General features: G+C 50.0%; 1 protein-coding gene across 1 annotated transcript; it reads right to left on the bottom strand.

Moving 5' to 3' along the window:
• Positions 1-1629: 1629 nt before the first annotated feature.
• Positions 1630-14587, bottom strand: TADA1 (transcriptional adaptor 1). Its single transcript, XM_035333479.1, has 8 exons — positions 14483-14587; positions 14320-14411; positions 13800-13865; positions 8094-8191; positions 5185-5394; positions 4022-4173; positions 2946-3108; positions 1630-2039 (listed from the first exon to the last, which is right to left on the bottom strand). Exons 1-8 carry the CDS (start codon positions 14554-14556, stop codon positions 1887-1889), a joined length of 1008 nt encoding a protein of 335 aa, XP_035189370.1. The 5' UTR covers positions 14557-14587; the 3' UTR covers positions 1630-1886.
• Between the last annotated feature and the right edge of the window lie 77 nt (positions 14588-14664).

The raw sequence follows: 14664 nt of genomic DNA, 5'->3' as shown, positions 1-14664 counted from the left end.
TCACTTGTGATACTGTCAGAGGCTGTGTGCTTCCTTCACATCTGAAATCCTCAGAGCTGCCCCAAAGTTTCTAGCAAACAAACTTAATGCTTTCATTTTACACCAGAAACATAACAATTATCTGGGAAATCCCCCTCCCACACCTCAGAGTCCATACTTTGGGTGACTTGCTGATCTCGCCATATACAGTTATTTAGGTTCAATGTTGCTTTCAAGAACTGTCATGTAAAAGCCACTGTGGTCAACTTTTAAGATGAGCATATACAGCAGTTCAGAGTGAGCCCTTAAATAAAAATTAACAGTTGAGAGCAGGGGACCAAAAGCCTTTATTCTCCACCCTCCCGTTACCCTTTTGCTTAACTCCGCACGGCCATACCTCAAGAAAAGTGACTTAAGTATACAACTGCTGTCCTCCTGCCAGGCCCTGCTGCAGTTCTTTGCTGTTGCCTTTCCCAGCTTTCAAAGTCCTAAAGTGGTCTTCTCATGATGGGAGCCACTGGTATCTGTATAGGCACAGCAAAAGGCGGTGCCTAGCTCCACAGTACATCCCTCAAAATAATGCAGTGACAACTGCACAGCTCCTCACAGCAACCCTGGCCCAACAAGAAGTCACATGGGTCATGAAAGTATAAGAAGACAACAGAAGAAACAACGGGGCAGGCACGCCCTTCAGTTCTCAGGGTTGCAGTAAAGGAAACTGCATGGGAAAAGGGAAAGATTACAGCTCTCCCATCCAAATACTTCCCAGAGGAAAGTAAGAACGGAGTGGAATCACAAGCTTCCTTTCATATTCTTCCAGAGGAAGTGGCTTCAATTCCACTGTCTGAATGGCACAACAGGGGCAGCGAACCAAGTCATCCTTCCACAGGTACCTGTATGGCTGTGGTTAAAAGGTAACAAATTAACTCGTAATGTGAGAATGCTTAACATGTCTTAATAAGCCTGTTCTCTTCAGCATCTGTAGAGCACCCAGCTGACTCGGGAAGCTGAAACAGTGCAGGTGGATTTCCTCTTCTACGTGCTGATCTGAGCAGCTCCCCAGCAAAACTAAGTGTAATTGCTGTCCCACTTCAGGTGGATCATCCCTTGCTGGGATGGCTAAATCATTAGCTGTCCTGACAGAGAACACCTCTTGTCATAGGTCCAGACAACTCCTAGAACATTTGAACACCACTACTCCAGGACAGGGATGGGACAAGGACTAGACTGACAGGAAAATCATCACTGAAAGCTACTCACAGCCTTGGTTTTACTGCGTATTTGATAACTGGTGAGATCCCCAAAACAGCCAGCGTGCACCTTTCGTGTTTTGTGATGTAGAACAGTTCTAAGAGACGTGCTAGAGAAGACTTTCCCTTTCTGTCCTGTTTTTGCAGAGTTTCTAATCAGAAGGTCTTCTAGCATAGTAGGAATAATGTCAGCTTACACTACTGCTCACCTTTGGTTCCCAACAGCCCACCCTGTTTCCACTTGAATGGAAAGGATCCCACCAGCTGCAACAGAAGTTAGAAAAAGCTCCTGGAGACAGAGCTCAAAAGGGAAGGTGGAGACAGGTATGTCATGCTCCCAAATAACACACGTGCACCTTCTTTAAAACCAACTCTTTTTACCCTCATGTTTATTTTTCTTAAAAAAAAAAAAAAAGTCTTTGCAAACAAGTCTCTTGTTCCTCCTTTCCAACTCAGTGGGATTGTTGCAAGCACTCCATGGCACACGACTCACTCTTGGGACGCAGAGAAAGCATACCACAACTCCGTAATATTTCCATAGGAAAAGTTGACTCATAACTTACATCTTCCTTGAAATGCTGACACAGGTTTGTAAGAAGCATCCCAGGGTCAATCCAAGAAGCAGCACCGGAGCCATCCGAGCTTGGCTCCGTGGCTCTAGCAGAGCAGGAGGCCCTCCTTTGCTGCCAGGCGCTGGCGATGGATTTTATCCTGCTGCAGCTCCTCGTGGTTCGGATGCCAGAGTTTCATGACAATTCTCTCAATGTTTAGGGCATAGACAGTGTGTGCAGGAATGACTTCTTTGTGTACCTAGAGGTAAGTTAGAAAGTAAGTTTCATGCTTAATTTCCCCATGGAGAACCTGTGTCTGCTACAGGATGAGCAGAGAGCCAGCCCTGCAGGGCAGGAACACAGGCTGTCACACAAGGAGAGCTCTAAGTTGCCGGCACTGGCACCCCAGCCAGCACAGAACTACTGCCTGTACACCACTTTCTAAGTCATCATTTTGCTCCAAAACCATAGAAAAACCATTTTGTCTGACCAAACGTAGCACAAATGCTTGACTACAGCTCTTATAATGAACACTCTGCCTCCACAGCCTTGAGATAAAAATCTCCAGGCCTTTTCACAACAGCAGAGATCAAGGATGGACATGTGGTGGAACTTCTCACAACTAGCTTTAGACATTCTAATTAGCCTGAACATCCCCAGAGCTGCAAGGGAGAGGGGCCCGCAGTCAGATGTCTCCAGAGGAAGATGCGTCCAGCCTACCTTAGACACCTCCTCAGGGTGAGGGTGGTCACCATGACAGCCTGCATGGCAATACCCCAGTATTCCTCTAAGCACCCAAGCAGAAGATGAAGAGGAAAAAGGGACGTGCCAGACAAGTCATTCAGGGCACTACTATCAAAACCTCAGTCTAACTCAGTTCTGATATGATCGCTGCAGTCTTGCTGCAGAGGAAGAGTTCTTATGTAGAGACAGGGATTTCCTCCTCAGCCCTCTCTGATCTAGGGGGGCAGAACAGGCCCAAGACCATGAGTTGACTGTTAGCTGCTCCCCAATAGCAGGAGCAAGTCAAAGCCAAATAATGGTAAATTTAAGATGGAAAGAAGGAAACAGACAGTAGGAGGATGAAACCAAATCCCTCTCCATGCATGTAAACTAAATTTGAGTAGTAGCTGGCACACAGGACTGTACAAGTTGAAGGGCTTACCTGTAATGCCTCAAAAAGGTCATACATGTTCACGGGAGGGAGGGATGCCGGCAAGGTGTCTCCAGAGCATGCCAGTAGTAGTGCTGCCTGCTGCTCAGCATCATCAGGCGGGGGCTGTGGAGCAAGATTCTGACCAGCAGAAGGTGTCACAGAGGTTGGAGGGCTGTACAGAGAGCAGGCAGTAAAGCCTTTCAGTCAAGGAAACAGCACTAGCTTGGAAAGAAACACAGCATGAGCTTGCCCAGTGTTTGTTTTTCTGTACTTGCTGATTTAGCCCTCACGTATACGAAATTAAAGTTTCTAAAATTCCAGTTTAATAAAAAACAATGGAAACCGATCCTCAGCACACTTTAGACCTGCTTTATAACTAATCATCATTTGGTAGCTTTTGTTATTCACAACCAAGAGTTTCCACCCAGCCTAAGAGTTATGGCACCCAAAACATTAAACTGAAAGAGCAGAGCTGTAAGGCAGAGTTGTTTGGAGTAGATTGCATTTATAGTGCTATAACCAAATTTTAAAACACCCACGACCTCCTGTCAACTGCTAGAAGCTTCGCCATAGACAAACACAGCTTATTGTACACACGCTGCCAGACACAGCATAAGCTGTTTGACACTTTGGAAAACAAGATGACTCCGTAGCTCTAGTGACTGGAAAGCCCTGCAAAGAAGCCATTAATGCATTTAGACACAGGTCCTCACCCACATCTCATTCTTATGGCACAACGGTGGTACCCCAGCTAAGGCTGGGCTCTTCTGCCCGGGGCAGTTGTCCTGAGAACTCACTCCTGCACCACTCACTACAAGCAATAAATAAGAACATTCAGAAGGCAAAGGGTCACCTTGACAAAGCAGTGAGATGGGCACAGACAAGGAGGAGAGACCTAACACTGCCCTCAACTTTGCTGCTGAAAAATCCCCACATCCTCCCTGTTCAGCAGCACAGCCCTGCGACTTTCGTTGTGCGTGAAAGCTGAACGTCATTATTAACAGATTCCATTAAGTAAGAGAAACCAAACAGAGTAACTTCACTAAATTACATTTGAAATTAACCATGTGCTGAGAGCTCCTTACCATTCAATTAAGTTGTTATAAGCAACAACACTGTTCTTCAGATATGGCTGCGGATTAACATTGCTTCCAAAGGCGTATTTGAAGTGGCCATCTCTCAGACGATAGGCTTTCCGCCGGGATATTACAGATGTCAGAATATCCTTAAGATGGTTCTGCAATGAAAAAACATTACGGTATTACGGCTACACACACTGGTTTGTTCATCCTCGCAAGCTATGGCTATAAGAAGCACAACACCAAGTGATAAGACAGCAGCAGCGCTGCTATGACCACAGGGATGCAAAGACACAAGGGGAACAAGATCTGGAACCTGGACAGGCTGCAGTATTTCTCTCTCAACCACCTGATAGAGCTGGACACACAGAACATGGCTCTGCGTGAGAGTACTGTACGGTTCACAGACTAATGCAATGTGCAACTTCAAATGTCACAAGGAGGTTTCTTAAATGCTAGGGAATTCCCAGCCCCGATCCCTTTCACAACAAGTTAAGAGGTTTTACAATTCACATTAAACATTTGCTTGCACTGAAATACCAGCTCTAAAAGTAGAGTGAAAAGCCACTTTTTCAAACTGTTGAAACATCTGGCAGATGCTGGAGCAGCAGTTCTCTGAAGAAACAAGCAGAAAACTGCTTCCAAATTCGGCCTCACTTCCACATGGGGAACTCAGGTTGACCTCTAGATCATGACTTGGAGAAACCATCCACACAAAGCTCCGAGTATCCGAGTATACAGCAGTATCACTTGGACCCGACCAAAAGATATTGGGTAATGCACCACTGAAGGCCAAAGACTTCACCTGCAGCTACTATCTGATTCTGCTACTTCCATGCCAGTTACTTGCAGCTGTAACTTTACCCAGCTCTTTAAAACGGTGCCGTTCTGTCACTGCTTTTACATGACAGGAGCAGCATTCACCAAACCTACTCAAGTGTACGTTCTTCATACACAAGTACTTTGTAATTAACGCCTGCAGGCACAAACCCAAGGCTTTACAAGGCAAACCATGAAGCCCTTTGCTTCTGATTTTACTCCTCCTGAAGCAACCGGGCAGTCAGAGAAGCAGGTTTCCTCCCTCCGGTGAGGGAGGCCACCCCATACTGCGCACAGAGCCTTTTGCTGCTGGCAGAAGGGAACACCACCGCTGTCCGCCCCCGTCTCACCTCCACAGCATAAACAACTGCCGTCACTGCCTCCTCCGTGACATTGTCTAGCCCGTGCTCGTAAGCAGTTACGATCATCCTTCCTTCCAGCTGGCCACGTGTAGGAAGCATCATGGTATGGGAACACAGCTTCAAGTCGTCATCCTCCTGAGGATCTTTTGCCACAAATTGCTGAGCTCCAGACAAGGGATTCTGAGGCTGGAACCGGTGCTGTGATGAACACGGTATTAGGGCATAAGCAGACACACACTTGGTCAGACCCTTTGGCTCATCTATCCAAACATTACTTCTCCAGCTGGAGAGCCAACACCTATAGAACATATGGCAGGAAGACAGACAAAGCGATATCCCCACCTACCCCCAGTACAATCTTCCAACTCTCAATGATTTGGGACTGAAGAGATTTAAGCCAGTGTTGTCATCCTTTTATTTAACAGTCCATGAGCTTGTTTCACAGCACCCTGAACCACCTATACTTCAGGTATCCACAGCATCCTGCAGCAAGACATTGCACAGCCTGACAACAAGATGTGCCAGGAGTCACCTACTCTGGTTTGCTCTGTACTTCCCACCTGCTACATTCATTTAGTTTTCCTGCAAGTCTCAAATGTGGTCACTGTCCCTTTTATCTCTTCACACTGCTCAGGCCAGTGATGATTTTACTGGACTTTCACATCTTTCAGTCACTTCCTTCTGTGCTGAGGAGTTCTCAGCTACTTAGTCATTTCTTGTGCAGAAGCCTTTTGCTAGTAGCTAAAAATACACCCTTATCGTTTAGCAACTGTAGTTTCCTACCTAGATGAAGAACAGTTATCCTAAGCTTGGGCGATTCTTACATTTCTTTCAAGAATAAGGATTTAAATGCAACGGCTTAGCCAAATTTCAGGTCTGGATTCTGCACGCTGGTCCCCACGTGCGCTTTCAGTACCCTGCGCAGAGCTGTGCTACTGAGCAGCCACTGCTCGAGTGGATTATGGCTACCTCTGAGAACTGAGGCAGTTATTTAGGGACAAAACACCACAGAACTTGAATCCATACCAGAAAGTAGTACACTTCCCAGCCAATAGGCATTCCAGCACAATTCCCTCGCTGTGCTTGTGCCTCTGAGTACTTGTGGTGATGCCTGTGAAGTCTCAGTCCCCATATACAGTCCCCATTGACATACAAACAATGAACATACAGCAAAGCGGATTTTTCACATCTCGGTTTCAGGCGAGGAAAGGGGGCCCACTTTATTCAAAGGACAGTGTGGCATTTAACTCAAAGTGAAAAACCAATCCACCCACCAGCGATGCGAAAGCAGGTTTCCCTCACAGTAATTTGGAAGAAAGCTTTCATTACAGGAAAGCTGCATGCCTGGAAAAAAAAGCCTTCCAAGCATAAGCAACTCGAAGAGGAATGCGGTTTGGGAGACCAGAAGCCAGTTGGAACAAATTTGTGGCCATTCCCACAGCTGTTGTTCTGCCCAGCAAGGACATGACAGTAAATATCGAGGCACTTCCATGTCCACATGACTCAGGCACTGCACTAGCGAGACACAGGCCTGTTAACTTAGACTTTTATAGACAATTTACTACCAAACATTCCAGGAACACTTGTACAAACATACACCAGAAACATGGGGTGTCCGAGCAAACCAAAGTGCAAGACTTTCAGTATACCAAACTCTCCTCTGCTTGCCACTGAAAAGCTTTGATGAAGTTTTAAAACAAAGAGACAGCACGGACTGCCATCACGGTTCAGGTCACGGCTGTGAAAAATGCGAAGTATTTGAAGTATTTTAGCAGCATCTAAATACAACGAGCCTTCAGCTGGACTCACAGCCCTCCAAAGCCCCAGGCTTTAAAGCACACAGTGCTGAGCACCGCGTCTAGAAGCGTGCTGTGCACTTCGGCTCAGCCAAGCAAGCTTCTCACACTTATAAGTGGTTTTGTATGCCCACCTTCCTCCCCTGTCTTCACCTACGTAGCTTTCTTGTCCTCTGCACCGACTCTGGCATTCATCTAACCACAAGGAACGCCAGTCCAGCTGAGTAAGTCAGCCAGAAAAACCTGGGATTTTTTTTCGGTTGATTTGGGGTTTTTTGCTTGGTTAGTTTTCTGCCTCGTCAGAGAACTGACCTGGATCAATATGTGGTCAGACACTTGACTAAGCTGGCTCGGAGGCAGACGCTCTACCTTTAAACAAAACAGTAATGCCATTTCAACTGCCTGACCAAACCCACCCACGAGAGCAAGTGCCCCATCCTGACCCTTTGTCACGCAAGATCCCCTCCACACCGAGCTGGCAGCACGGAACAGGCACATGACAGCACCAGATCCATACAACCTTTGCTGCAAAACAAACTAGATCTTGTGTGTTCGTCTGCCACCTACCACAACGCAGCATTTGTTTTAGAACTTAACATTCCTCTAAAAGCGCTCTGCCAAAGGAACATCACCAAACCATTCAGACCACAAAGAGCCCCGTGGGGGGGATCAGACCATCAGGGAAGTCTGCCCGAGAACAAATATGAAATCACGTTTGCTTCAGTTTAGCAGGTGTGTGAAGTGAACACGGTATTACAGAGAAGGGGAAAGATGAACGCATGTGAAAGACGCATCCGAGTGGTAGTGCAGTGACCACAGAGCTAGTCACTGCTGGTTTCTGACATACAAGCTCGTGCAGCTTTGGCATTTAGGTGTTCTCCCAGGGCTCTCTGAGGTCTAACAAAGTCAGGTCACGCTGTACCCTTTTTCCTGAGAGGCTTCCACAGGAGGGGCAGCAGCTACTAACTGCCGGCTCCTACAGCACACGTAGCGGTGATGTGCTTCCATCACCCTGGGTCGTAACAAAAACCACGTAGTGCGCAGAGCAGCTCGCCCGACAGCATTTCAGACAGCCGAGGCCATTTGAGCACCGACACTTACATCAAACTTTTGTCGAACTGAAGAAATCTTTTTCTTTCCTTTGGGTTTTCCAGGTTTAGTTGCAGAGCCACCTGGCCACGGCAGAGATCCAGCACCTTCTACAAATTGGAAAGAAAAAAAATCTTGACAGACATCACTGCTCTAGAGCCAGAATGATGCTGCCCATACAGAAGAGCAGTAACATCTGGCCCCCAGCTAAGCCTCAACTCGAGTCCAACAGCCACAAGCCAGAGGAAGTAATTCTTGTGAGAGGTTTCTTTCCGTGAGCCCCCCCTTCCTTCGGCAGCCCCTTTTCAGACCCACTCACTGCAGCTCTGGGCTGTATCCCTCACATCCCCACCCCTGGCTGCACCTCGACACACAACCCGCAGCCACGACCCGAAGTCGGGAGTACTTTGGGAAGAATACTCGTGGCAGCCTTTCCTTCGTCAGCCCCTTGCCAGCCTGACTTGCTCACAACCTGTTACTTAAGTAGAAATTTCTGGCCACACACCACAAAAACCAGCGGTGGAAGGAGAGATGAGCACAGGCTCCAAGAAAAGCCACACTGCAGGACCGAGCTGTTAGCGCCACCAGGAAGGTGGCACAGGGCTGCCTGGGGGGGACGCTCCGCCACCAGCTCTGCTCACAAGCTGGATGCTTCTGGTCAGCACCTGCCCCCCTGCACCTGCCTTTACAGTTTCTCCTCAGCTTCAGCAAGCTTTGCCTCAGACTCCCGTTAGACGTGAAGGTCGGTTGTTCACCTTACACTAAAGGGGAAAGGAGAGGGTGAAAGAACTGCAGAGGCTGCTGAGGCCAGGAACCAGCACCACCTGTGTGAACGGTGAGCTGGGGACTGCCTGCACCAGCACCCCGCCTAACTAAGCTGGGCTCAGAAGGCCCCCACGTGCTGACGGCCAGCTACAGCACATCCCGATGGTCAGGCAGCTCCTGCAAGGACAGCCCGGCTGCTTTCCCACCACCACGTCCACAGCACCCGTGCACAGCTCCTCGGCACACGGCGGCTCAGGACAGCACCGGGGTGCCCCCGCGCTCGCTGGGCGCGTTCCCTGCAGCCTCGGGTCTGGACAGCCCCCTTGTGGCTACAGAGGCAGCCTCTGCTTCACGTCACCAGCGCTCTCCCGGGTTCAGCACAGAGGAACAGCACCTTTTTTAATTGCTCTTATCAGGAATTCATAAACGCGATTACACTGCAGGGCTGTTTATGGGGAACGAGGCTAGCTGGAAGTCCTTGGTCACGCGGCGCTTCACGCACATCACCGCAGAAGTTTGACAAAGGGCTTTAAGGATCAGGCTAAACCAGAGGAATCAGATGAAGTTTATGAATGGTTTTAACTGTTAAGAAGAGCTTAGAAGCAACCCATGCATAGGGATGGCATATTCTATTAAAAAAAAGGTTCCTACAGTTTCCCTACAGCCTATTAGTGAGCTGAAACCAACAGCCGCCAACAAAGCCTGCGGCCAAAACACACCAGCCAGTTACAGGGAAGGGCAGTGAGCAGGCCCCCTCCAGAATGATTACCAAAGCCGTGGCACTATTCATCACCACAACTTCGCACTAGAGATCCTAACGAGGGGATGTGAGGAAACACCACGGACAAGCACATCAAGCATCTCTCCTGCCCTTCGCAGGAGTCTCAGGTCTTACATTTCAGGGCCTACCAAAGATAACCCTTCTGCTCTCACCAGATGTTCTGCTCTTTAGAAACAAGTCATTTTTTCCCCTCCTCTCATCCGTAAGCAGAGCAGACCCCTTGGGTAGGGAGGGAGGGCCGGGTGTGTTAAGGACAGACATTTTAAAGCCTTCACCAAAAACCCCAGCTCTACTTTGTGAGGTTTCCCCACCCCGCAGCCCTTCCTCCTTGCCAGGAGCCTCCTACAGCCCTTCTGCAGCCTCACGTACCGAGGCATCCTCAGCTAACCACGCGACTGGAGGGCAGGGGGAGAAAGAGACAGAAGTAGCAAGTAACCTTTTGTCTGAATGCACCTTACATGTTAATGGCTTACAGCACAGGCCAAACTTTTAAAATGCCTTTTCTTAAGGAAACAGTAAGTTTTACACTAAACAGCTACTGAATTTAGTCTCCGACAGCAGGCCTGGAAGGTGCCACTTCACAGAATCACAGCCTGTATGTTTAACAAAAGCTTGGCCAGACTTCGAACAAAAAGGTAAAATACCATTACCTATCCCCCGTTATACAGATTAAGGGCAGAATCTTTTTTTTGTCTCCTTTGCTAGGTTTTCATATTAACAAGCCTAACTAGCACTAAATGAAGACAGCAAAAATTCCCTCCAGTATTCTAAGAAACCCAGTATGCTTTCCTGGCCACAAATGACAAGGCTGGGTTGGCTCAGGCATGAAATTTCAGAGGTGTTAGCATATTTTTTTTTATTTATTTAATCTCGATAGCTGGAAAATTAATGTTAACAAGCCATGCCAACAACTGCTGATAAGCCTTCAAAGATAAGGAACAGATAAGAATGTTTTTCTGCCTCTCGGCACCCAGAGCACCAGACAGCGGAGGCAGACTGTCAGGTTTTCCTGACGTGCTGCACCAGCACAGGAAGAAAGGACAAAGACACGACAGAGAAGAGAAGTCAGAAAACGTGTTCCCCATTTCATTTGATTTACAGTTTGTTTTTGTTTTTTTAAATCTGCTTGCGAGGTCAGGGGCCGGGCCAAGTGCCAAGCAAGTCCCCGTGGTTACAGCTCACACTCCCGTTTTCTTCCTTCTCCTCCCCTTTCAGCTCTCTGGAACACGAGCAAGCAGAACCTATCCCTCAGGAGCGGCAGCCCTTCAAGCAAAGCCCGGGAGCAACCCTGGTATAATGAAAGGCTGCTGCTACCCTGGCAAGAGGTCTAATTCTCTGACCCATCCTTGTTGGCTCAATACTGCTGTGAAGTAAATCCTTACATCATTAACTCGAGTGCTTGCAATTGTCTGTGCTTCACTCAGTTAACATTTAGCTATGAAATGAGGTAACAGTTCAAGTGAGATGAACTCCAGAGCCCTGCTAACTTACTGCTTGTGTCCACCCAGCAAACAAGGTAGGCTTAGCGAGCAAGTCCCCGTGAGGTTGGAAAGGCTTTGAACTGGGTTTCCTCAACAGAATTTCTTTGGGAAGACAGGCATTCAGAAAGCCCTTCTGAAAAGAAAACAAAGCAGTCTCCCGCTCCACTTAGGCTGGCGCTGCCAACCTCAAACCAACCTAGAGGCGCTTTCTGGTGGCTTAGAGAGCATTTCTGGGACGTTCCCCTCCCTCCAGGTACATTCCAGCTGTTACAGCTGGGCACCACTCCAGTGTTTAAGGGAATTTTTCCGAAGGGTGCTGCTGGATGAAACATCACCACCCGATTTTAGAAAGGCCCGCCAGTCCAGATCCTGCTGCATCCTCAGGGGGAGCTGAGCAGGACCGAAAGGAACAGGTCATGCTTCACAGCCGTGAGCCTTCCTCCCACTCCACCAAGTCCCAAACATCCACAGGGTGCTCAAGGGGGGGTTGATGTCTGCACAGCCAGTAGCCTAACCAGGTGGAAGTGCAAAGTGTTCCCACAGAGGGTTACGGTCACCCAGCATTCACCAAGCCCAGGTGGAAGCACTAATAAGAGAAGGAAAATTTGGACCAGGTGTGCTCATCCGCACGGCTCAACTTGTTCTCTCCTTCAGAACACCTCCCACAAGGTTTCCCATTCCAAACACCAGTCTCACACACTTGTAGCCCTAGCCACGTGATTTATGTTTTTAAACACAAGACAGTATTTTAAAGATGTTTATTCCCCCCCGTCCCTCCCACATGAAGGTGGAAAGTACACTTGCTTGAGCAGTGCTTGTTTCCATAAGTCGTGAAGCGAACCCCTCGTACCGAGAGACAGCGCTGCAGATAAGCACCCGTCCCCTTTCCGTTCTTACCCAGAAAAACCATCAGGTGTCAGGCTGGCAGCTAGGGGGAGAAGAGTAAATCTAGGTGCAACATCTCGCGTTCTGTTTGCGCTGCGCCGCCCCGGGCCTGCAGGCACAGCTCCCCACACGCAGCGGGCTGGCCAACAAAACACTCGTCTGACACCTACCGGCGGCCCCGGCTGAGGCGTCTCAGCACAGGTCGGCTCCAAGGTTCTCGGAAGAGTCTGCATTGACCTGAGTCAAGCAAAACAAACGCTACGAGGGACATGTGTTACCCGCAGGGTGATGAGACATGCTTTTAAGGGCACTCATGAGCAGTTTTTCAAGCCAACCTATGCTGGGTCAAGAGGAAGAGTCCCTGCAGGGACTTGACATTAAAAAATATTAAGGTAAGAAGCAATAACGAGCGTAAGGAAGGTGCCTGTGGAGGATGAGCCCCGGCACAAAGCAGCGAGACACTTCTCACACGTTCCTGAGCAGCCCGGAGAGGGGGGGGAACAGGTCTGAGCTCTTCACATCTGTGAAGACCGGCTGCGAGAGAGCCACACAGGGCTACGTGACCAGATAAAGCAGAGTTCAGTTCGGCAGAGGTGCACGAAGGAACAAACTTCAGCCCAGTGCTCAGAAAATGCCAACCCAGCACCAGCCAGAGCCAGCACTGCTCCACCCTCACACCAAGCTGAGGTGTTCCTGACCTGTAAATAGGGTCAGCACATCTCACTGCCCCGTCCCCACCTAGTTTAGACTCTGTACTTCAGGTGATGCACGCAGGGGAAGCATGCTGTCATCCTGTATTTTACAACCCCGCTGCAAGCACTAAGGCCAAAGCAAGGAGCAGCCCGACTCAGACACACCTCAGGAATTCCACAAGTGCAGACAGCCGGAAAGGATGAGCCTGGGCCTCAGGAAAGGATGCTGAGAACTCCAGAGGAAAAAGCAAGGCTTGTTTCTTTCCACAGGGGGGTGGCGGGAGGGCAGTGGCATTTTATTATATGGCATAGCTGAGGAGCAGCTGTGACAAAAAGCTACCAGTTCTATATTTTTTTCTTCCTCCAGCTGCCTCAGGTACTCTACCAACAGGTATTTGCTCCCTTCAAGAAGCTGTTCTCAGATCTTAGCTCACCACAGCTGCTACGAGCTCCCTCCCTTACCACACGGCAGTTTCACATCTTGAATTGCACCTCAATCAACCTTCCTAGCAGATCTCTACACTGAGAGCTCTTTTAACAGTCAAAAAAATTAGCTTATTGCTCTGACAACAGCCACTCTAAGTGCTTACAGAGTGGAAAAGTTCCACAGCACAGCTGCAGAGGTTGCATTAATTGACCACAGCTCAATTAAGACTCTGCTATGAGCATTCACAGTAAGCATTTTTCTATCAGACCTGTCCCTGATTTCAGGACCAGTCAGGAAAATCCAGCTCCCCCAGATGCTGACCCCGAGAGGGAGGGGAACAGAGCGGGCACCAGCGAGCTCAGACAACGCAGGAAGACGAGGCAGGTCACAGACAGCACGGCGCCTCCCCTCAGCGCTCACAGCCTGACAGACACCTGGTCGAGAAATCAAACCGCCTGACCACAGACAGCAAGCCGGGCCATCAGCCTCACCCAGCACGCTGAGGTTGGTTTGTTTTTTTAATAAAAACGTCTCTCCTGAAATCTGGATCGCTACCTGGCTACCTATTTGCCTGCATGGCAAAAGGAACATAGATATTAAGGCTCAGACAAGCGAAGCACCTTGCCCAAAACCCGCGTGCCAAGCTCTGCTGTCTGGTTACCTCTGACAATCCTCCCCGGGACTCACCTGGTGCAGAAACCAAGATTTGGCATCGGGTGAGAATAGCCAGGAGGAAATCGTTGTGGGAGTGGACTGCGGAAAGACAGACGGGTCGTTAGAAACGCATCTGTGCCCAAGGCACCCACCTGAAGCACTTTCAGGGCAGTTCTCTCTTCACAGCCTTGCCTTCCCCCCACACCCAGCTACACAGCCACAACTTCCAGTCGGGTCTTTTGAGGGCTCCCCCCGCGTTGCCCCAGAACCTGCTGCCGCCACCTCGGCGAACAGAGCGCGGTGTGGCACAGGGCCGCGGCGGGGCGCTTCGTGGAGCACCACGCACGGACCAAGGCTCGGAGAGCTCGGGGCACTCAGCCGGGGGAAGCACGGGCAGCAGCCCTGTCTGCCGCGGGGGGGGGGGGGGGGGGGGGGGGGGGGGGGGCTGGCAGCGGGGCCTCTGCCTTCGCTTCGGAAATAGAGGAGAAACGAGTGGGGCCGGGAGGGGGTGAGAGAGATAATAAAAGGCCGAGCGCCAGCGGCGCTCCCTCACCGTTGTCCTGCGTGAGCAGCCGGCGGGCCTCCAGGTCGAACTCCTCCTTGCTGATCTTCTGCTTGAACCACAGCTTCAGGTTGGCCCAGTACCTGCGGGCACAGCGCCACGGGGGTTACCGGGCGGTTACGGGGGGTCAGGGGGTTAAGGGGGCCGCACTCACTGCTTCACGTTCTCGCCCAGCGCCTCGCTCAAGCTCTTCTTGGCCGCCTCCAGCTCGCTCACGAACGTCGCCATCGCCGCTCCGCTGAGGGCCCCGCCGCCGCCGTCGCGAAAGGCCGCGAAGCGCCGCAAAGCGCCGCCGCCCGCCCCGGCCCGTTACGTGCGGAGCGGGGGGCGGGGCCA

The sequence above is a fragment of the Oxyura jamaicensis genome, chromosome 8, assembly GCF_011077185.1.
Source record: "Oxyura jamaicensis isolate SHBP4307 breed ruddy duck chromosome 8, BPBGC_Ojam_1.0, whole genome shotgun sequence".
NCBI classification, from domain to species: domain Eukaryota; kingdom Metazoa; phylum Chordata; class Aves; order Anseriformes; family Anatidae; genus Oxyura; species Oxyura jamaicensis.
Note: the sequence above shows the minus strand (reverse complement) of the source record. Positions and strands in the feature narration are given on the sequence as shown.